This window comes from Diabrotica undecimpunctata, chromosome 9 (assembly GCF_040954645.1).
Source record: "Diabrotica undecimpunctata isolate CICGRU chromosome 9, icDiaUnde3, whole genome shotgun sequence".
NCBI classification, from domain to species: domain Eukaryota; kingdom Metazoa; phylum Arthropoda; class Insecta; order Coleoptera; family Chrysomelidae; genus Diabrotica; species Diabrotica undecimpunctata.
Window position 1 is genome coordinate 33,820,032 of NC_092811.1, and position 21,679 is coordinate 33,841,710.

A 21,679-nucleotide genomic window follows, 5' to 3' on the forward strand; every position below is an offset into this window, starting at 1 on the left:
TTAACATTTGCTATTTATTTTATTTATAGGTATTAAATAAACTTGCAACATTTGTGCCTATTTTTCGATATATAAAATAACTTATAATTTTTCCCACAGGTCTCAGCGACTTTTTTCTGTAAAAATTTCTATAAAAATATTTCGAATTTTGTTGATAACTATTTTTACTGTGTACTTCTCTTACTTTTTATTGTTGATTCTCCCGAATGGCACTATAACAAACATCCCTGTCTTTATCCCGAGTCCCTAGCTCAACTCCTTCACACTTGAGGTAGTTTTGACAAGTGACATTTTCCCTACTTACTAATTTTAAATTTGCTTATATTTTGATTATTAGTTATAAATAATATACTTTCCCTTTCAGATTCTTAATTTAAGAATAATCAACATAATTATCTTCCCGATTCCTGGATCAGGAGATAATTATTATTTTCTTTCAGATTCTTAGCATAAGTTCTAACATATGTATCTGTTTCTAACAATCTAATTACCGTTATTATTATCTCAATAAACATTATTTACTGACCGAGAACCCTACCCTCTTAGGTCCCAGAAAGCGATGGATAGAGCGTGTAACGAGCCTGCTCTTACTCCTGAGGGAGTTGAGAGTCCTTTAAGTTACCGACATGACCAGTTTATAGTTAACATGTCGGCTGGGTTCTTTCGTTTGAACCTTCGCCCGATTGGTTGTGCCATTCAATTTTGGGCTAGATTATTGGGTTGCTCTGTTAGTCTCTGATCATATTGTTGGCACAGCTTGGTGACTTCTTCGTTGACAGTTGTCATTTTGAAGTATTGTGCTATCGTCTTGTTTAGAACGTACCAAGGAGCATTAGTTATCATTCGAAGGACTTTCGATTGGAATCTTTTAAGAATGTCAATACTGGATCTAGCTGCTGTTCCCCATAGCTAAATTCCATAGCTTCAAATGGGTTTTAAAATTACTTTATATGTACATATTATTAACCTATTAACTAATATAGTTTGATGAGTTTAAAGCGCAACTGTTTTCGCTTGGTAAATATGTGTTTTCTCCATGTTGTGACGTCTGGTGATATAGGTAAATCCGCAGTGAATATTAGGTACAGCTCTGGTCCGAGAACACTGTCTTGAGGGACTCCAGTCATAATTAGGTAAAGCCTGGTATACTCATCGTGATGAAGGTTCTTAGGATTTGAAACTAATTGTTGGAAAGTAATTTTTTGATTTTGGGTAAAAGACCATTATGTCATACTTTGTCAAATGTCTGGAAAATGTCTAAGAAGATTCTGAAGCAATATTTTTTGTTCTCCAGTCATTGTCGAATTTGCTGGTAAACCAGGTGAATTTGTTCAGTGGTAGCGTGAAATAAAAAGACGCAAAAAAAGTGAAAAGGCAAGTTTGTGTTTCAACTACAAACAGTTCTGAAGACGATTGTGAATCTTCTTTTGAAGAAGACGACTCGGACGATGCAGCTTGCATTTACTGTAATGAACTGTTTTCGCATTCACGATCCAAAGAAAAATGGATTCGTTGTCATGTGTATAAGAATTGGTGTCACAATAAATGTGCGTATGTAAATCTTGGACGTAAACAATTTGTGTGTGAATTGTGTATGTAACTTTTTTCTTAAAAATACCTATTTGTAATATTATTTATCGTTCAGAATATCTTTTGGTTTTATAAAATAATTTGGTATTTGGCTTAGATTAATTTGGCAGAAAAAAAGATAATGATATATTTAACAAATATATTATGTTAAATTACATTTTTTACAATTTATTATATATAACGTCTGATTGAATATCTTTATGTTTGGTCTACATTTAAAAAGAAAATAATGTTATTTAATTTAAAAGAAAATAATGTCATTAATCTATTTTTTTATTCTAAGTTGATAAACAGAGAAATTGAACAAAAATTGGTATTAAAAATTACCGGTCTGGAAATACCAAACACTAAATTTATCATTTTTAAATTTTAATATCAAACCTTTATACACTGAAGACTAAAAATTTAATATACTTACCCCCTTCAATAAATATTAACGATGCTAGAACCATTGTAAAATATATCAAACAAAAGAAATCCAGCCAATATCCAAAAGTCCTGGCACAAGAGAAATAAAGAAAGTACGCAGCACTGTTTAAATTTTGGTAGTTGTCGAATTCATTTTTGAGTATTTCTTGAGCTTTAAATGCTCTTATGGTTGTTAGTCCTTGCAGAGAGGCAGAGAGATGCGTGAAAACTGGACTTCTAGCTAAAAAGAACAAAATTTTTAAATACATTCAAGAATGGCATGTTGTAAATTTTTTAAACAAACCTCAGATTTACAATTATAGAAAATCAAAAAATGTTACACTAATAAGAGTAAATACAATTATACGCACGAGGAAATCATTTTAGTGAACGACTGTATGGAAGGAATGGCCCATTATATACATTTTTTATAAGACAAATGTTTTGAATTTACAGTGGCGATCTTTAACGTTTGTACGCCATCTAATAGAAAAGTTATACCTAAAGAATTTAAAATAAAAAAAGGATAAATTATTTTGTATTTGTTATATAAGATCTCTTTGCCATAAGATAAGTGGTAAAATAATATTAATCACAGTCAAAATATATTTTTCAGGGCAAAAATGTGTTAAGTCCATTTTTTTCCAAAAACACTAATATTAAAAAAAAAACGGGTGTGACAGTCCAGTGGGACTGCCGGTAGAAGTTATACTTCTATACACGCGTTCGCCGTTAAAAATTTATATAGGAGTCAATCTGCACAATCATTACACATATGTAATGCTATAGGTAAGAGAGAGCAGAAAGAGAAAAAGAATTATTTATATAGGTATATGGTGCATCGTTTGCTGTATATAAACATTTGACCTGTAATAGGAGTACAGTAAATGAAGGATTGTATCAATATTTTAATGAAAATATATATTTTTATTTTTTTATATATGTATAAAAGGAGTTGAATGCAAAAAAAAAATTTAAACATACTCTGCAGTAAAATTCATTCTTTATTTTGTTATTAATATAAAAATTACAATACAATAAATACACTGCAACATAATTCAATATCATCATCCAGCCTCAAGAGTCCACTGCTGAACATAGGCCTCTTCCTCATGTTTCCAACCCTGTCTATCTTGCGCCGCTCTCATCCAGTTTTTATTGAGTCTTCTTAAATCGTCAGTCCATCTTGTAGGTGGTCGACCGACGCTTCTCATGTCTTCCCTTGGCCTCCATTCCAATAACCTCTTTGTCCATCGCCCATCTGTCATTCTGGCTATGTGTCCTGCCCATCTCCATTTTAGTCTGGCTATCTTCTCGATGATGTCAGTCACTCCGGTTCTTCTCCTGATGTCTTCGTTGGTTATTCTGTCTCGCAGAGTTATTCCTAACATGGACCGCTCCATTCTTCTCTGCGTGACTCTCAGTTTGGTAGCTGCTGCTTTTGTTAAGGTAAGTGTTTCTGCTCCGTACGTCAAGACTGGGAGGACGCACTGATCAAATACCTTTCTCTTTAGGCATGTGGGCAGCTCACTTTTAAAAGTTTCTCTCAGTTTTCCAAATGCTGCCCACCCAAGGCCGATTCTTCTCTTCAGTTAATGAGTCTGGTTATCCCTGTCAATCATAATTTCATGTCCCAGGTATTTATATCTATCTACGAGTTCTATTTCTTTTCCACCAATACTGATGTTCTGGTTGGGTACCAAATTAGTCATGATTTTTGTTTTCGAGATATTTATATTTAAACCTACACTTTCTGTAGCCACAACGAGTTCCTGTACCATCTCTCTTGCCATACCTAGATCTTCAGCTATTATAAGTATATTATCGGCGAAACGTAAGTTGTTTAGATATTCTCCATCTATTTTTATTCCCTTTTTCATCCAATCCAAATTCTTAAAAGCATGTTCTAGCACCGTATTAAAAAGTTTAGGTGACATTGGGTCTCCTTGTCTAACCCCCCGTTCTATTTTTATGCGATTACTGTTAGTATGTAATCTGACAGTGGTTGTTGCCTGCAGGTATATTTTGTATAATAATTTAGTATATCTATAATCTAGCCTGCATTCTTTAAGCGCCTGTAATATTTTGCTTAGCTCAACTGTGTCAAAGGCTTTGTGAAAATCGATAAATATTAGAACTAGAGGTTTATTGTATTCCACTGCTTTTTCTATTAGGGTTTTTATACTTTGTAGATGGTCATTTGTTCCGTAACTTTTTCGGAATCCTGCCTGTTCCCTTGGTTGATAAGTCTCTAATTTTCTTTCCACTTGTTCTCTTAACTAGTATTCGCGTAAACAACTTATATATATGGCTGAGGAGGCTAATCGGTCTGTAATTCTCTAAATTTGCTTTGTCTCCTGCTTTGTGTAATAGAATCATAGTAGCGTTGTTCCAGTTTGTTGGAATATTGGCGCTGTGAAGGCAGATATTGAAAAGTTGTTTAATTTTTTCAAGTAATACATCCCCTCCAATTTTTAGTGCTTCTGATACTATTCCATCTTCACCCGGGGTTCGATTATTTTTCATTTTCTTCAGGGCTATAATTCAATATAATAATACAATATAAAAATTAAAATGTAATATTCATAAGTATTTTAAACATATAACTTACTTTACAAAGTTAAAAATAAAAAAACCAACAACTCGGATTATGTTGTAAATTTTCATTTTATTTTAAAATTTATGTTTTTTGCGTATATTACATATATTTGATAAGATTAACGTGAGGTTTATAAATATTTCAAAAATAAAAAAGGAAATTCATAATTGAGATTCGAACTCACAACCACCAGCGTATGAACCAAACACGTAAAGGATTTGCCAATTAGACATGAGACATGACACTAACGGATTTCAAAATTGACAGTTCTCGGTAAAACAGTGATTATTTTGAAATACAAAAGCGCAAAATAATTATAAACTTTTAATTTTAAATAATACAAAACATATCACATAAATAATAATATTAATATATATATATATATATATATATATATATATATATATATATATATATATATATATATATATATAAATTATATAACATATTATATTATATATAATATTATTTATATATATATATATATATATATATATATATATATATATATATATATGTATATGTATATATATATAAGTATATATATATATAAGTATATATATATATATACAATATTATAAAATATTAAATATATATACAAAGGGAACATTTCTATTCTCGAGAGAGGAAGAGAGAGAAAATATATCTTCTGTCTCTCTCTCTTACTCATTATCTTACATATGTAATGGTTTCACAGATTCACTCTCGTGCAAATTTCCAACGCCGACCGTGCGTATAGAAGTATAACTTAAAAAATTTTGTTTTTGGCAAAAAAGAACCATATTCGTTATTCACGTTTATAAGAATTGTGGATGGAAATGGAAAATGTTAAAACACTAAAAATAATTTTTATTGTCGCTATCCTGTAAAATTTAAATTTGGTGACTTAATACACTTTTGTTCTGAGGTACAAATATAGAAGAACATAATGCCTAGAAAACTAATCGCCGATTGTAAAATCAATGGCAAAAGACCTCGAGGAAAGTGGGTGAATCAAATCAAAGAAGTTATTTCCCCATAAAAACTTCCTTAGAAGCTGAACATATAGAAAGATGGAAATCTCCGATCTGAGCGATCGAGACATGATGTTGCTATACTCTTTCGAGAGTCGACAGACAAAACAAGAAACCTATTAAACAATCCTCTTTTATTATATTAGTTTTTGCTGTGGGTTTGACGTTCCCCATATCATTTATAAGCTCTTAGCTTTTACACTGTATATTAAGTATAAAGAAAAAACATTTTTAATAAACCGCAATTATATTTTTTAGGGAATATATCTATAGGTCAAATGTAATAGGTATACGGTTTAAAAATATATTTATCCGTATTTGTGTTATTGCCATAATATGCTCGTCTAAATCGTCTTTAATAAGTTCGGCTAATGGATTAAGTCCACAGTCAGGAAATTCGATGACACACACACACAAATCGTCTTTAGATAACTAGTTAATACTTACTAACAGATTCCACTCTCTTTACATTTCTGCTCGTACTAACGTAAACCTTTCGTATAAAATAGAACAATATTGCAATTAATATTGTAGGAATGAGAATCCAAACTGTCAATGTTCCAATAACGAAACTATTTGCGATTGCCATCAGACCAATCTGAAAGAAGAAATAATATATAAATAAATATTAAAAGGGAGAATCTCAGTGGTTGGCTGTATACCGTAGTTTAACAAAAAACTTCTTATTTAAAATGGTATATTAAAAAAAGTGGAGTAGTAATAAAGTAATTTATAAATATTATCATAATCATCATCATCATTGGTGCTACAGCCTTATAAAAGAGCCTCGATCTTCGCAAGTCTATTACGCCAGTCAGTTCTATCCATTGCCAACTGTTGCCAGTTTGCTGCGCCTATTTGTCTACCATCCTCATCTACACCATTCCTCCATCTGAGTTTTGGCCTACCCCTACTTCTACTTTCCACAGGTTGTGGCATAAGGGTTCTTCTAAGAGGGTTGTTCTGCTGTGATCTTACCAGATGTCCTGCCCATCTTAGTTTTTCTATTTTTATAAAGTATACTACGTCTTTACCACCAAATATATGTTTATATCTGTGAAATATCTCGTAGTTGTACCTCCTTCTCCAAACACCATTTTCACAGATGTCACCGAATATTCTTCTCGGGATCCTTCGTTCAAATATAAGCAGGAGATTTTCATCTGCCTTGGAAATAGTCCATGTCTCCGACCTATATGTCAACACTGGTTGTATAAGGGTTTTGTATATGGTTATTTTTGTTTTTTGGCGTAAGTTTCTGCTTCTCATATGTCTACTCAGTTCAAAATAGCATTTGTTTGCTAGGTTTATTCTTTGCTTGATTTCTTCCGTCATGACGTTCTCCTTAGTGATCAGTTAGTCTAAGTATGTGAATTTGTCCACCACTTCAAAGGTAGAGTTATCAACCGTGAATTGTGGCCGATGTTTCTGGTCTATTGTTGGGTGTTGATGCCATTATCTTCGTTTTCTCCTCATTTACTTGCAGGCCCATATTTTTTGAGGCGTTTGACAAGGTGGTATATATTTCTTCTAGCTTGCGTGTTGTGCAGGCAACTAGGTCAACATCATCTGCATATCCAAAATTTGGGATGATTTATTAAAAATGTTTCCTCTGTTGTCTATTTGGGCATCCCTGACCTCCTTTTCCAGAGCTTTGTTGAAAAGGAGACACGCCAGCGCATCTCCCTGTCGCAGCCCCACATGCGTTTCAAATGCCTGTGATTGTTCGCCCTGTATTTCGACTTTGCAAACAACTTTACGCATTGTAGCCTTAACCAATCATATCAGTTTATCGGCGATGTGGAATTAATCCATGGCTTCATGTAATTTATTTCTTAGGACACTATTATAGGCCGATTTAAAATCTACGAAAAGATGGTATGTGTCGATATTGAATTCATTGGTTTTTTCCAGTATTTGCCTAAGCACAAAGATCTGATCTATTGTTGATCAACCAGGCCTAAAACCACTTTGATATTCGCCAAGAAGCTCCTCTGAATATGCACTCAAGCGACCGTATAAAATATAATCATAATAAATAAATTATTAATGAATACATTATCAGTGAAAACCTAGAAATAAGTATTTGTAGTAAATACTTACATATTAAAAGTAATTGTGGCTAGTTTTAACTACCCTTAACATGTATTTATTCATTAGAATCAAGTCACATCTGGTTTAAGCAATAACGAAACAGACAATCTCCTATTTCAGGTGACATTTAAAAAAATAAAGATCAGTTTTTTATCAGGAAAAACAAAGAAAACTGATTTTCATGCTAGTTCCAAAGATTGGTTCCAAAACTTTAAAAAACGGTACGGAATACGATTTTCGCAGATGAGTGGAGAGAAGTTGAGTGCATATGAGGCTGAGATATCTGAATTTATTCAGAATTTGAGCAAAAAGAACACTGAATTAGACCTAATTCCTGAACGACGTTATAACGCTGATGAAATCGGTCTAAACTGACGGCAACGTCCAATAAAGACCTTTGCCACTTCAGACGAAAAAAAAGTTTTTGGTAGAAAACTTCAGAAAGAATGTCTCATGGTAAGCCCAATTGCATCAGGATCCCACAAATTGAAATTGACAATCGTGGATAATCCAAAAAACCTCGTGCCTTCAAAAATGTTAAAATTGAGAAGCTACCAATTACGTACATGTGGCAAAGCCGTGCCTGGGCGACAAAAGAAGTTTTTTTGGATTGGTACAAGAACAGCTTTGTCCCACAAGTTAAAGATGAGCTAACAAAAATAAAAAAACTGCCAGTGAAAGCCCTCCTCTTGTTAGACAATGCTCTAGGACATCCAGATAAGGACGATCGAAACGATCACGGTCCAACACCAGAATAGGAACATGTAATGTTCAGAACATGTTTCAGTCTGGTAAAATGCACAATGTTATTCAAGAAATGAACAGGTTGAATATCGATGTACTGAGTATCAGTGAAGCCAGGTGGCCCAACTCAGGTTCTTTTTCAACAGACGAAGCCACAATATATTATTCCGGTAGCGGGAACAACCAACACAGACACGGCGTGGCAGTAATAGTTAATAAAAAATCTAATAGAGCGGTGGAATGCTATCTCCCTATCTCAGAAAGGGTAATGATACTGAAGTTGGTAACATCTCATGCCAAAATTAATTTGATGCAAGTTTATGCTCCTACGGCGAATGCCGACGAAGAAGAAGTGGAATTATTTTACTGAGATATCGAAGAGGCACTTAGAATAACAAAAACAAGAGAAACCACGATAGTCCTAGGTGATCTCAATCAAAGATTAGAAAGGGACAAAGCGGAAAGTGTATAGGAAACTATGGTCTTGGTAATAGAAACGAGAGAGGAGACCGTCTGTTACAATTCTGTCAAGAGCAAAACTTAATTATTACAAACACATTTTTCAAGTTACCAAACAGACGATTGTATACATGGCGTTCGCCCGCAGATACATTGGAGAAAGTAGTCAGGAACCAGATAGACTACATTATGATCAATGAAAGATACCATAATGCTGTTAAAGCCGTGAAAGCATATCCTGGAGCAGACGTGGCCTCAGATCACAATCCACTTATCGCCAAGATTACACTCACCCTTAAAAATATTAAAAGACATCAAAGAATTCCTAGAATAGACACAAAAAACTTAAAGAATCTAAAGTAAAAGAATTCCTCCATTATGAACTGCATGTGAACTGCAGCAAATTGAACACAAACACCAATGATATTGACGAGTACTGGGATCGACTAAAACATTGTCTACTAGAATCCTGTAAAGAAATACTTAAGACTTCCGCAAGGAGGAAAGAAGAATGGATGAATGACGAGATACTCAATATGATGGGACAACGGAGACAATTTAAAAACAAAGAAAACAATAAATACAGGGAGATAAACCACGAGATCAGGAAGATGATAGAGCAGGCAAAAACCTGTGCAAGTTGGACTACATGCTGCCTTTGAAATTTGCAATGATATGACTAATTCATCAGAATCAAGAGAAACTTTACAAGAGTGGATTTTAGATGACAATCTCAATGCTGACTTAACAGATGAAGAACTAATTACAGAAACGATTGAGAATCTGATGAATACGTGACCCAGAAAGCACAAGATGAAAAATCCTGTCAACTGTGATGATGCTATATTAGCTGCAAACACTTTGATGCGTTGGGGTGAGGAGAGAGCATATGACTTTGAAAAAATTGTGATGTTAAAGGAGATACAGGAACAAGCAATGACAGACTGTCTAAACAAGAAAAAGTAAAAGACAATCAAAGATTTTTTTAAAGTGTATGTATTTATATACGTCCATTATTAATCTACCTTAGTTGCGGAATTTAGTTATTAGTCCGTATAATGTTTATAAGTTATTATTTACACATTGTATTTACATTCAATTTATTAGCTTCCATATTTCTTTTAATAAACATATTTTAGTTAACCGAAATGGCTAACTAAATAGTGTTTCATTTGCATATTAATGTAGGTAGTATTTTACTCATAAAATTTAAGAATATTGTAGGTTTCTTCTTCTTCTTCTTCGTCTAGCCATTCACGTCCACATCTGAACATAAGCCTCTTCAAGTCTTCCTTTCCATTGTTTTTTATTGTACGCTACTTGTAGCCAATTTTTCCCGGCAGTCCTTTTCAGATCATCTGTCCATCTCATAGGAGGTCTGCCTCTGGGTCTTTTGTGTTGGTATGGTCTCCAGGTTAAAATTGATCTGTGCCATTTGTTTAGATCGCTCCTAGCTACATGTCCAGCGTATTCCCATTTCAACTTTAATGATTTTTGCACCACATTGGTGACTTTGTAGGCTACTGCTAGGAAAACAATGCCAAATATATAATCACTTGCAGTAGTCCGGACACTTTTGGTAATTCGACAACCCTTTGGTCCCATACCTGTCGGATTATCAAGGGATAACCGTATCGTATAAATACATAGTTTCCAATATATAAATAGGAATGGGAATAGGATGTAAAAATTACGATGCTAATCAACTCATTTAATGTCTACAATATACAATTTATTTTCTTCTTCTTGTTAATTTTTAATTTGAGAACGAAGGAAAAAATCAAAATTATGTTCTAGACGGTCTTAATATAGCATTTTATAAAATAGAGTTATTTAGTACTTTGTATATTGTTAACATATTGTTTATAAACCTTAGATACTCACTTGTACTGTGTCCAACAAAGTCCTAGGCAACGCCTCGTCTATGGATCCAATATCTTTGGAAAATCTATTAAGAATTCTTCCTGAAGGGTTGACATTGAAGAACCTCATTGGACTGTATACTACATTAGCAAACATTTTGTTGTGTAGCCTCGTCGAAGCCGTTAAACTCCAGCTATAGAAGGCTAAAGAACGTGTCAACACCAATATAATAATGACTAGAACGAGAATACCGTAATAGAACATAGTATTGTCAGTAAAAATAGGAGTTAGCCACCAGTCTGCATATGGGTCATCGTTGGTAAGATTTAGCGTCGTAGCGGTACTATTTAACGGTAAACTAGTGGTGGTTATAACGTCAGTTGCATTCGATATTTCAAGTATTTGTGAAACATTGGAAAGATGTGACATTCTCTGCTGAACGTTTACCCTGAAAGTAAAAGAAAGTATATTTTTAATATATGGTTAAAACTTAACTTCTTCAATTATGTTTAAGGAGTCCGAGTGTGTACTTAGTGAGTAAACATCTTTTTGTGCTTTTCTCTGTTATCTTTATAAATCATAGTGCTATCGATAAAACATAGTAACAATTATTGTTATTATAAACTTAAACAATTTAACGACATGTATTAAAATATTTATTTACATTTTTTGATGCAAGTAATAATAAGTACATCGAATAAATCAGCGGAAAATTAGTCCTGTCCACCAGTGGCATTTATAATGAAATATTGTCAAAAATTAATTTGATCGTAGTTAAAATCAAATAATATTAGTGGTAACATTTGTCTTACTAAAATACATCGAATAGGTCTCCAATAGTACTTAATTCTACACGATGTCTCAAAATATTGTTAATAATAATTTAAGCCAAACTCCCTCATATGTCTCTATAGTGAAATCGACTCCTAAGTCATTTTTTCTAAACAACAGTCAAGCTACAGTGATGCATGCTGCAGAAATTCTTAAGCTATTTGACTACGTGAAGGCATTAGGTGACGCTATTTGTCCTAAATATATATCTTTTGCGTCCAGAATATCCAGAAATCCAATCTGTATATACCTAACAATTTAGACCTTATCGGTAACTTTTTAAAATCGCATCCAACGCTGATAGTTGGGATCTCCATCATGAATGTACGTTGACTGGTTTCTTCTACTAAAAGAATAGTAATCTCAAAGATTTCACCTTGTATTTCACACGATCTTATAGAGGATGCTATCAAAAATCTTGATTTTCCACTGGCATCTCGAGTTTCATGTTTTAACATTTAGGTGACAGGTATATATCTTCTTTTTTCTTTTTTTTTTACTTCTTTTAGAAGAAAAACGTTTAATCAGTGTGTTTTGCCAGTGTTAACTTACGGTGCGGAAACGTTAACCATGACAAGGAGAACAGTTCAAAAGATCCGTGTGTGTCAAAGGGCGATGAAGCGTGCTATGTTGGGCGTTTCACTACGAGACAAGATCCCAAATCGCCAGCTACGACAACGAACAGGAGTGGCTAATGCAGTAGAGTGAGTAGCAACACTGAAATGGAACTGGGCAGGTCACGTGGCTCGAATGACAGATAATAGATGGACAAAGCGGATACTGGAATGGAGACCAAGAGATGATGCCTACCGAAGCAGAGGTCGTCCACCAACACGTTGGACTGACGATCTAAAACGTTGTCATAAGAATTGGATGCAAGAGGCATAAGATCGAAATAGGTGGAAAATTATGAGGGAGATCTATGTCCAGCAGTGGATAAGCGAAGATTGAATGATGATATATCTTCACTTTCCAAGCTAACTTCAAACTCAAAACCTTTAAGTAATCCAATTTGATGGTATTGAAAAGAGGATTTTCCTATCGACGGACAAAATGGAAAACTTTATCTGCAAGCAGACCAGTCACATTGTCTCAAACTATCCGAACTATACCAAACTGGTGAAATAACAATCGACCAATCAGCAATACCCGAAGACACTAATATGCATTCTGCAAACAAAACAAAATACCGAAGTAACTCCAGAACTAATTTAGATATAGTGCCTCCCCATAAAATAAATACCAAAAAAACCAAAAAAGAAACGAAGGTTGAGTTCCTCTTCGCAAAACTCTTTCACTGAAACTGCAAAACAGTCTGTTAAGGATATGTACCGTCAACTACCTAAAATCTTTCGCATTCCTTTTGATAACATTATCGAAATATAGAAAATACTTTTGGTTGTAGTGACCCATATACTGAGGCAATAAAATTCACAAATAATATCACAACACTAGTTTCTAATTTACAACTGTTACATCCAATTTTTACAGAAAGATTTGTGAAGAACAGAATAACTCGTTTAACGAAAAAAACTTCAAGGTAATTTTATATTAGTTGGAGATTTCCATGCCCACAACACACAGATATAGACCAGACAATAACCACCCCCATCAGTACACACAATATTCCTCCATGAACCAAAAAGCCACTTACTTTCAACACTAGTCTAACTCGACGTAAAAAAGAAGAAAATCCTAGTCGTCTTCTTAGTCAATTATTTTAACCCAGATATTACTGAAACTTTTATTGTCAACGTTTTGAAATAATTTCGAATTTTCATGGAAATTATAGCATATGGAACCAAAAAACACAATCATATATTTTTTATGACGATACCTGTCAAGTTTTGACATGTTCTTTTAAAAGGACGGTAGTAATATACGGTACCAGATATCATATATATTTTATTAGTATCAATTTATAAAGAATGAAAGGATTTAAAACAAAATTTTGGATGTAAAGGTATTTTGCACTTTTCACACAAAAACTGGACTTTGTTGTGACAATATCCACATCGCGATTGCTTTTCTTGATAAAGAACCAAGTGATTAATACCGTCATATCTTGAATTGGCTACCGAATTCGAATTTCGCTTAGAAGGTCCGCGTTTTGTTTCTTTTTTAAAAGTTTCCAAAATATTAGTTGCAATAGATCTTCTAAATTCAAGTTGATCCAGTTTACCGTCTTGAGTTTTGTGAATCTGCCACGCATTTTGAATAGTTATATCAACGCAATGAGCAAAAAGGGGAAAATACCATTTCTTTCCTCTTATGGACACTCGATATAAACTGATGTTCTGGTCACTGCGATCAACGCCACCCATGAAGTTATTGTATATTCTAACAATATTTGGTTGAGGAACTTGAATATGTTTTTTCTCTGCTTGTGAAAATTTCTTTACAGAGAAGCAAGGCATTACTGGTACAAAATTGGAAGCAATAGAAATGATATTATTATCATGCCAGCGGCAAACCACTATTCCTGTATTTTTATCAAGACGATACTAGTATTTACCACGTTCAGTTTTTTTCATAATAGATGAACAGGGTAAAGGGCATTTCATGGTGCGATTTTCCCTTACAGTGCCTGTACCAAATATGCCTCTTTGTTTTAGCTCATGCAGTAAATGAATAGAAGTAAAATAATTATCAAAAATAAGATGGAATCGCCTTTGAGGCCATACTTCATTCAATCTGTCTGCATAGGATAGAACTACTGATGCACCCAATCCAAGGACTTTATATTGTTCAGGTATTGTAGTGGAATTACCTTGGTAAGGAGAAAACCAAACTATGTATCCCAGACGAAGGGTTCCTACCCACATTTTGTACCCCCAACGGATTGGTTTTCCCCTGATGAATTGTTTTGTGGGATGGCGACCAAAATACGGAACCATTGCCTCATCTATGCTGTGATGTTGTTCTAAAGGGGAAAATTGTATAAATTTTTTATTACGTCGAACAGGGGTCGCATCTTGGCAAATCTATCAAATTTATCTAATGATAAGTTATTGCAAACATGCAAAACTTTCATTATGTGGGAAAATCTATCCCTAGATATAGCAGCTACCACCATTGCGTTGTGCGAATCGTCACGATTTTCCCAGTACATGTACCTTTTCGGCACAACCACATAACCACTCAATACAAGAACGCCTATAAAACATCGAATCTCATTTTGAGTAATGTCGTTCAAAAGATTTCTTTGTCCTGCGTAGATGTTAGTGTATTCGGTAACCAAATTGATGACTTCATCATCAAAAAACAAATTGAAAATTTCCATCGGCGACTGAGTTATTTTCGGTCCAAATTGAGTTTTCCAGTAAGTACAATCAGGGTGTTCATACAAGTCTCCTTGAATCCAGTGTGCAGATATTCTCTTCTCTAATTGATGGGGCAGCTTTTCCTTGGAAAGAAACAAAGCCAATGGTATATTGTCATCATCCGAATCTTCTTCTGGTAGGCTGGAATTCACAGAATCTTGTGGTAACTCAGTCGCGTTGTCAAAAACAAGTTCTACATCTTTTCTCAACTGACTACCCGGTAAATTATTTATTATAGTTAGTTCTTCATCGCCGGAGTCCCAATGGCGGTGACATCATCATTGGCATTTTCTGGGGGAAATATGATCAAACCATCTGGAGGGACTGGGATTTCATCAGAATCAAGCTCTTCTAATAGCTGATGCAATTTGAGAGGCCTCCTGAAACAATATGCACGTTGGTAGTACTAATTACTACCGTCCTTTTAAAAGAACAAAATGAAATCCCAAGCGGCGAGCCTTTGAAACAACGTGACAACTATTCGAGCCAAGAATATACGTACATAAGTCCCTATTATACAATAATCCACATGCCAATGCCGTGAAATAACAGTTTTTTAATTCTAGACTTACCTCCAATTATAAGCATCCATTTTGTAGTCCAAAACCTGGCAATTTACACAGATAACCTCACAATTACAGCATGTGCGCGCACTAAAATCGTTAAAACTTGTCGAATGCTGGCTCTTGAAAACACTCCATCTAGAGCCATCTATCAGTTGGTAGCTGTACTAACCTAAATTACGCATAATTTACACTGCCTTTTAAAAGGACGGTAGTAATATCTGGGTTAAGAAGCAATACATCTCAAACAATACTACCAAATTCTGTACACCGACACCTCAAAAAATGGAGAAAATACTGGCTGTGCTGTCTGTACCAAAAAAACAACCTTAGCTGTGCACCGATTCCAAAACACTTGTAGTATTCATACTGCAGAAATATATGGAATCCTTCTTCTTCTTATTGAGTTGTCTCGTTTCGAAGGTTGGCGATCCAAATGGCAATTGTATCTTTGAAAACAGCTGCACGAAAGATTTCTGTGCATGAGCGGTCAAACCATCTCCTCAGGTCTGTCAGTCACGAGTTCTGGCGTCTTCCAACTGATCTTTTGCCCTGTACTTTAACTTCCAATATGATTTGAAGTAATTCATATCTTTCACCTCTCAACACATGACCCAAGTATTGTATTTTTCTCCCTTTGATTATGCTAAGTAATTCTTTTTGTTTACTCACGCGCCGGTAACTTTTTGTACTTTTAATACTTTTTGTATCCATGGAATTCTTAGCATGCGTCTGAGATTTTCTAATGATTTTATTGTTCGTTTGTATTCTATTGGGATTGTTTTATGTTTTCGTCTTACGTCCATGAGGTGAATGATCTCTTGCGTTATCCATTCCTGTTTTCTGTTGTTTTTCATGAACCCGATGTCGTCTTCGTGTATCTTTGTTATTTTCGTTTTTAGAGCAGTCCATGTTACTTTAACGTCTGTCTGTACCAAGTTTTCTAGCTTTTCTATTTCTTTCTCAATCTTGATTCTTATTTCATTTTTCTTTTTAGGGTTTTTTAGTTGTGAGGTGCCTATTTTTCTTAAAACTTTTTCCCTTTTAACTTTAAGAAACCTTTTTAGTCAAAAATCCATTATAAATGGATTGTGATCGCTATGAATGTCAGCTCCAGGATATGTTTTAATAGATTTTATGTAGTTCTTGAAGTTGTTATTGAGCAAAATTAAGTCAATTTGATTTCTAACAATTGTATATTTTCTTTATATTGCAGATGATTTCCAAGTCCATCTAGGATGTTGTTTGAAGAAGGTTTTGCTACTAACAGGTTGTTCTTTACGCAGAATTGTACCAGTCTGTCTCCTTTATTGTTTCTGGTACCGAGACCGTATACTCCTTCAGCACCACGACCAATTTTAGCGGTAAAGTCCCCCATAATCATCGTAATTTCGTCTTTTTTTGTCAGTTGCATTATTTCATCTATATTATTACAAAAGTTTTCAATTTCTTCCTCTGATTTGTCACTTGTTGGAGCATCGACCTGAATATCATTTAGGTTTCTATGGGTTGTTCTTAATTTTAATTTTGCAAATTTGCTACTCTATCATTTAAAGGGGTGAGGTCTATGACTGACTGCGCAATTTTCTTCTCTACTAATATTTCCGTTCCGTTGATGTTCTGGGTTGTTTCCTCCTGGCCAATAGATGTATCCATCTTTTGTTTTTTGTTTTCCTGAACCTATTTTAATTTTCCTTTTCTTACTTCACTTATCTCCAAGATATATGTTTTTATTTTTCTCAACTCGGCTTCAGTGTTTGCAAATTTCTTACACATAAATAAGCTGCGTACGTTCCAGGTAGCAATGCCGTACTATCCTGTCACACATTTGGATTCCTTGTCCACTTCCTTGGACCTTAATAGTAGTTGACGTTGGGATTTATCTCTCTCCTTATAGGGACTCTCCTCATTTAAGGGGTGCCTCGGACTGAGGGTCATATTCTTGTTTCCGTCTGCCATTTAGATTTGTGGGAAATATAATGGGGTGGTTTTACCGTTGCCTTCCCCATCGTAGTACCACAACCATTCATACTGCTTCAATCATGCTTGTAGTATTCCAGTTTTAAGCCGGTTCAGGAACATTTCCTCTGCTCCTTGAGCTGTTTCTGATGATCGCTGCTGTCCTTCAACAGGGAGGAATACAAAAAGGTAACTAGATTATGGAAGGACAAAGGGATGGGACATCATTTTTCTCAGTAAGGAATTGAGAGCAAGGCATGGGTCGTGTGGGCAGGGTCGTAGTCCTATTCTCTAAAGGGATCGTAGGAAAGTATCTACCCGTTGCCCTAATGGAATTCTTAAAGCTCTTAAAAATACTGGTAATCACTTGATAATCTGGTGTGGGACAACTAGAGGGACACCAATAACCAATCTTTGGACCACATCTCATGAGGGGATCAGTGGAAATGAATCCGTAGATATCGAAACAAGCAAGACAAGTTGTTTTGACTTACGCCTAGAAAAAATTCGATTTCATCACGATCTAACAACCGCTATTAAATAAAAAAAACTCTAAAAATACGGCAAACTCACTGGAATGGACAAAATGCAAAACTGTGTATGATCCAACCTACTGTTTAATGACCCAAGATACCCAAAATGACGAGAAGAGACAAAATCATCATTCGCAGACTTCTTATAGATCACACCCGCCTCACTCAAGGATACCTCATGACTTCCGAAAATCCACCTGCTTGAACATTGTGATTCCCCCCGCCTTACAGAACACTTACCGATATAGCGTGGTTATTACAGAAATTATAGGCTAGCATCATCATCATCATCATTGGCTTTTACAACTCTTCGTGAGTTTTTGCCGCGTTTACTATTGCCTTCCATTGATTCCGATCCTGTGCTATTATTTCCCATGGCCTTACTTTCATCTTCTCCAGGTCTTCCCTGACTGCGTCTTTCCACCTTTTTCTAGAACTTTCTGTCGATCTTCTACCATCTGGTCTTTCCCAAAACACATTGCTAATCGGTCTGTCGTCATCACTCCGTACCACGTGGCCTGCCCATCTTAATCTATTGGCTTTTATGTATCTTACGATGTTTCCTTTCCCGAAGAGAGTCTCTATTTCATTGTTGTATCTGCTCCTCCATTCATTTGTCACGCTGTCCCTGCAAGGACCATATATAATTCGCAGGATTTTGCGTTCCCATACTAATAGCTTATTGATTTCTTTCTTTCTCAATGTCCATGTTTCACTTCCATATGTCACTGCTGGTCGTATTATGGTTTTGTACATTTGGATTTTGGCACGCCTTGAGAGAAGCTTTGACCTCATTAGATGTTGAATGGCAAAGAATGATTTATTCCCCGCCAGTATTCGTATTTCAACCTCCCGTTCTCCTGTGTTTTCACTGGTAATTTTTGCTCCTAGGTATTTGAATTCTTTGACCACCTCAAAATTATGATCGTTTATGGTACTGTTTTGTCTTATTCGCTGTCGTTCCTTTTTTGATACGACCATGTATTTAGTTTTTTCTTCGTTTATTTCAGGCCTACGCTTAGGGTTGCTTCTTCAAAGTTCGATACTATATCCTTAACTTCCAGTGTTGTCTGTGCTACTGCATCTACATAATCTCTGCATCTGCAAATGCGAGAATAATCTTTGCCCCTCTGGCAGTTATGTCTGGTTTGACTCTGGTATAGATTTTTCGCATTGCATATTCCAATGCTAGGTTAAATAGTAATGGGGACAGCGGGTCTCCCTGTCTGAGTCCGGTGCTTATGCCGAAAGCCTTTGAAGTTTTGCCTCCTATTCTAATTTGTGCAAAGGAATTGTTGACACACATTCGCGCAATCATGGTCAGCTTCTTTGGTACGCTTAACTCCATCATTGCACTCCACAGTTTTAAGCGATCTATGGAATCATATGCTTGTTTGAAATCTATGAAGATCTGGTGTACTTCTTTATTATATTCCCAATACTTTTCTAGCATTTGTCTGATAGTAAATATTTGGTCGATTGTTGATCTTCCAGGCCTAAAGCCGCATTGGTAATCGCCAATAATTTCCTCTGTATATGGTAGTAATCGTTTTAGTACAACTGAAGCTAATATCTTATATATAGTACCGATTAGTGAGATTCCCCTGTAGTTGCCACATGTATCCTTTTTGCCTTTTTTATGTATTGGCACGATAATACAGCCACTCCATTCTTTTGGTATTATTTCTTGTTCCCAGGCTTCTTTCATTAATTGGTGTATTTTAGTTCTAAGTTCATGCCCTCCTTTTTTAATCAGTTCTGCATCAATATTGTCTAGTCAAGGGGATTTGTCATTTTTTAGGGTTTCTATCGCCGTGATAATTTCTTCCAGGCTTGGCGGGGGTACTTCTATCTCGGCCGTTTGGTACTCACAATTTGCTTTATTTCCATCCGCGTCTACCTGGACATTTAGAAGACTTTCAAAGTATTCAGCTCATCTTTCGATTATTTTATTTTCAGCTGTAATCATTTGCTCATTTTTATCTCTCACAAAGTTCGGTGTTCTTATATATGCACCTTTCTTATGTTGTCTTACTTCTTTGTAGAATTTTTTTTATATGCTAGCAAATAATATAAACGGTAACTTCAAGCAGATACCTATTTTGCCGAATGTGTATAGTGCTTTGATTGACTTTTTAAAAGATTGCAGATTATATCATCTTATATAACCAATATTGTGAAAAAATATATTCTATTATTGTTCATTAAAAAACAAATATTGTAATATATTGGAGTGATTTGTGATGTAAGAGAACTGTATATAACTAACTCTAATGTGTGACAGACGTTTTTGTACCAGTACACGCGTAACACAAAAAATATCAAAGTTATTATAAATGTCTATAAAGTCAGCCTTTTTTTAAACGATTTTTTTAATAACAATTTTGATAAAATGTTAAATTTTTTTTACTATATCTTAAAATTTAAGCCTCAAAGAATCGATTGCGATTTGGTGTAAATACCTCTAGAGTCACTGTTTGGGCCAGTACAATTGTTTAAATAATCGCTCTCCGGGATAAACAAAATGAATAATTTACGAACTATTTGTTCGATCTAGCTGAGATTTATTTATTTATTAGGTATAGAAATGAGACATAATATTACATTTTTTTGGACCTTATTCAAATATTGGCAATGAATGCTTAATTACGAAGTAAAATACTTGACCACAGAGCTATTATAATTTTATAAAGATTAGGCTTCTTTTAAATAAATTTATAAATACAATCTTAAATTATTTTTGTATTTGATGTACCGATAGAAAAGAAAACAAAAGTAAGCAAGTGAGCAGGGAGAATACTATAAAAACGAACTTACCAAATAGAAACAAAATACTCAGCAGAGCTATCCAGGAGCTGACTAAAGAGGAAGGCAAATATTAGTGCAACAACTTTGAGAACGTTGCCACCTGCTTTGGCGAAGTTAACATAAACACGCTTGGAAATGGTACCACTTCCAATTTTTTCCTTGTTCATAATTTGAAGGTCATCATCCATGCCTTCACTTTCACTACTCATCGAAATCATCCTAGACCTGCGTCTGACTTCTTCTTCTTCGTCTTCGATATTCGCTAAGAGTTTGCTGTATTCACTGTTCGAGTTCTTCAAAAGTGAGTAAGGACCAGAGACTTCGATTCTACCGTTGTTCATTAGATAAATATTTTTGACTTTTTTTAAAAATTGCAGTTGGTGAGTAACTAGTACCACGCATTTGCTACTAAGATAACCGCATATACATTCGTCGAAAAGTTGTTTTCCTAAAAAACGATAAAAAAATCAAGCTCCTATTCATTCTGTGTACTTTATAACTTTTATATATTATTTATTTGGAAAATATAATACTAAAAACACATATGCGTAGTTTACACATTTATTAAACTACAGTAAATTATAATGTATTCGGTTAAAGGGGAGTTCTATAGAAATTACCCCAATAAGACAGTATCTATATCGCATTGTCACGCTCTTTCCTAAAATTGATATTAAAGATTTAGATAATTTTAATATCTGCTTATACGGTAAAAAGCTGTTATGACTTTTAGTTTATAATATTTTTTTAGTTATACTACAAAATTTATTTGTTAGTGGGGTATCTAATATGTTCTTTTTTTCTTTACATGTGCTTTTCAACGAAGCTTTGCATCGATTCTTAATGAAACATCGTTTAGTGTTAAGTTTTATATAAGGTACGTATTGTTTTA

General features: G+C 34.5%; 1 protein-coding gene across 2 annotated transcripts in view; it reads right to left on the bottom strand.

The window, feature by feature from the left end:
* Nucleotides 1-21,679, bottom strand: part of LOC140449792 (probable multidrug resistance-associated protein lethal(2)03659) — an 83,298-nt gene that overhangs the window by 20,464 nt on the left and 41,155 nt on the right. For both annotated transcript variants that reach the window (XM_072543145.1, XM_072543146.1), the window contains 4 exons: nucleotides 20,797-21,235; nucleotides 10,792-11,218; nucleotides 6,058-6,208; nucleotides 2,009-2,239 (listed from right to left, as the gene is read on the bottom strand). In XM_072543145.1, coding sequence (XP_072399246.1) covers nucleotides 2,009-2,239; nucleotides 6,058-6,208; nucleotides 10,792-11,218; nucleotides 20,797-21,235 — 1,248 coding nt within the window. The remainder of the gene's footprint in view (nucleotides 1-2,008; nucleotides 2,240-6,057; nucleotides 6,209-10,791; nucleotides 11,219-20,796; nucleotides 21,236-21,679) is intronic.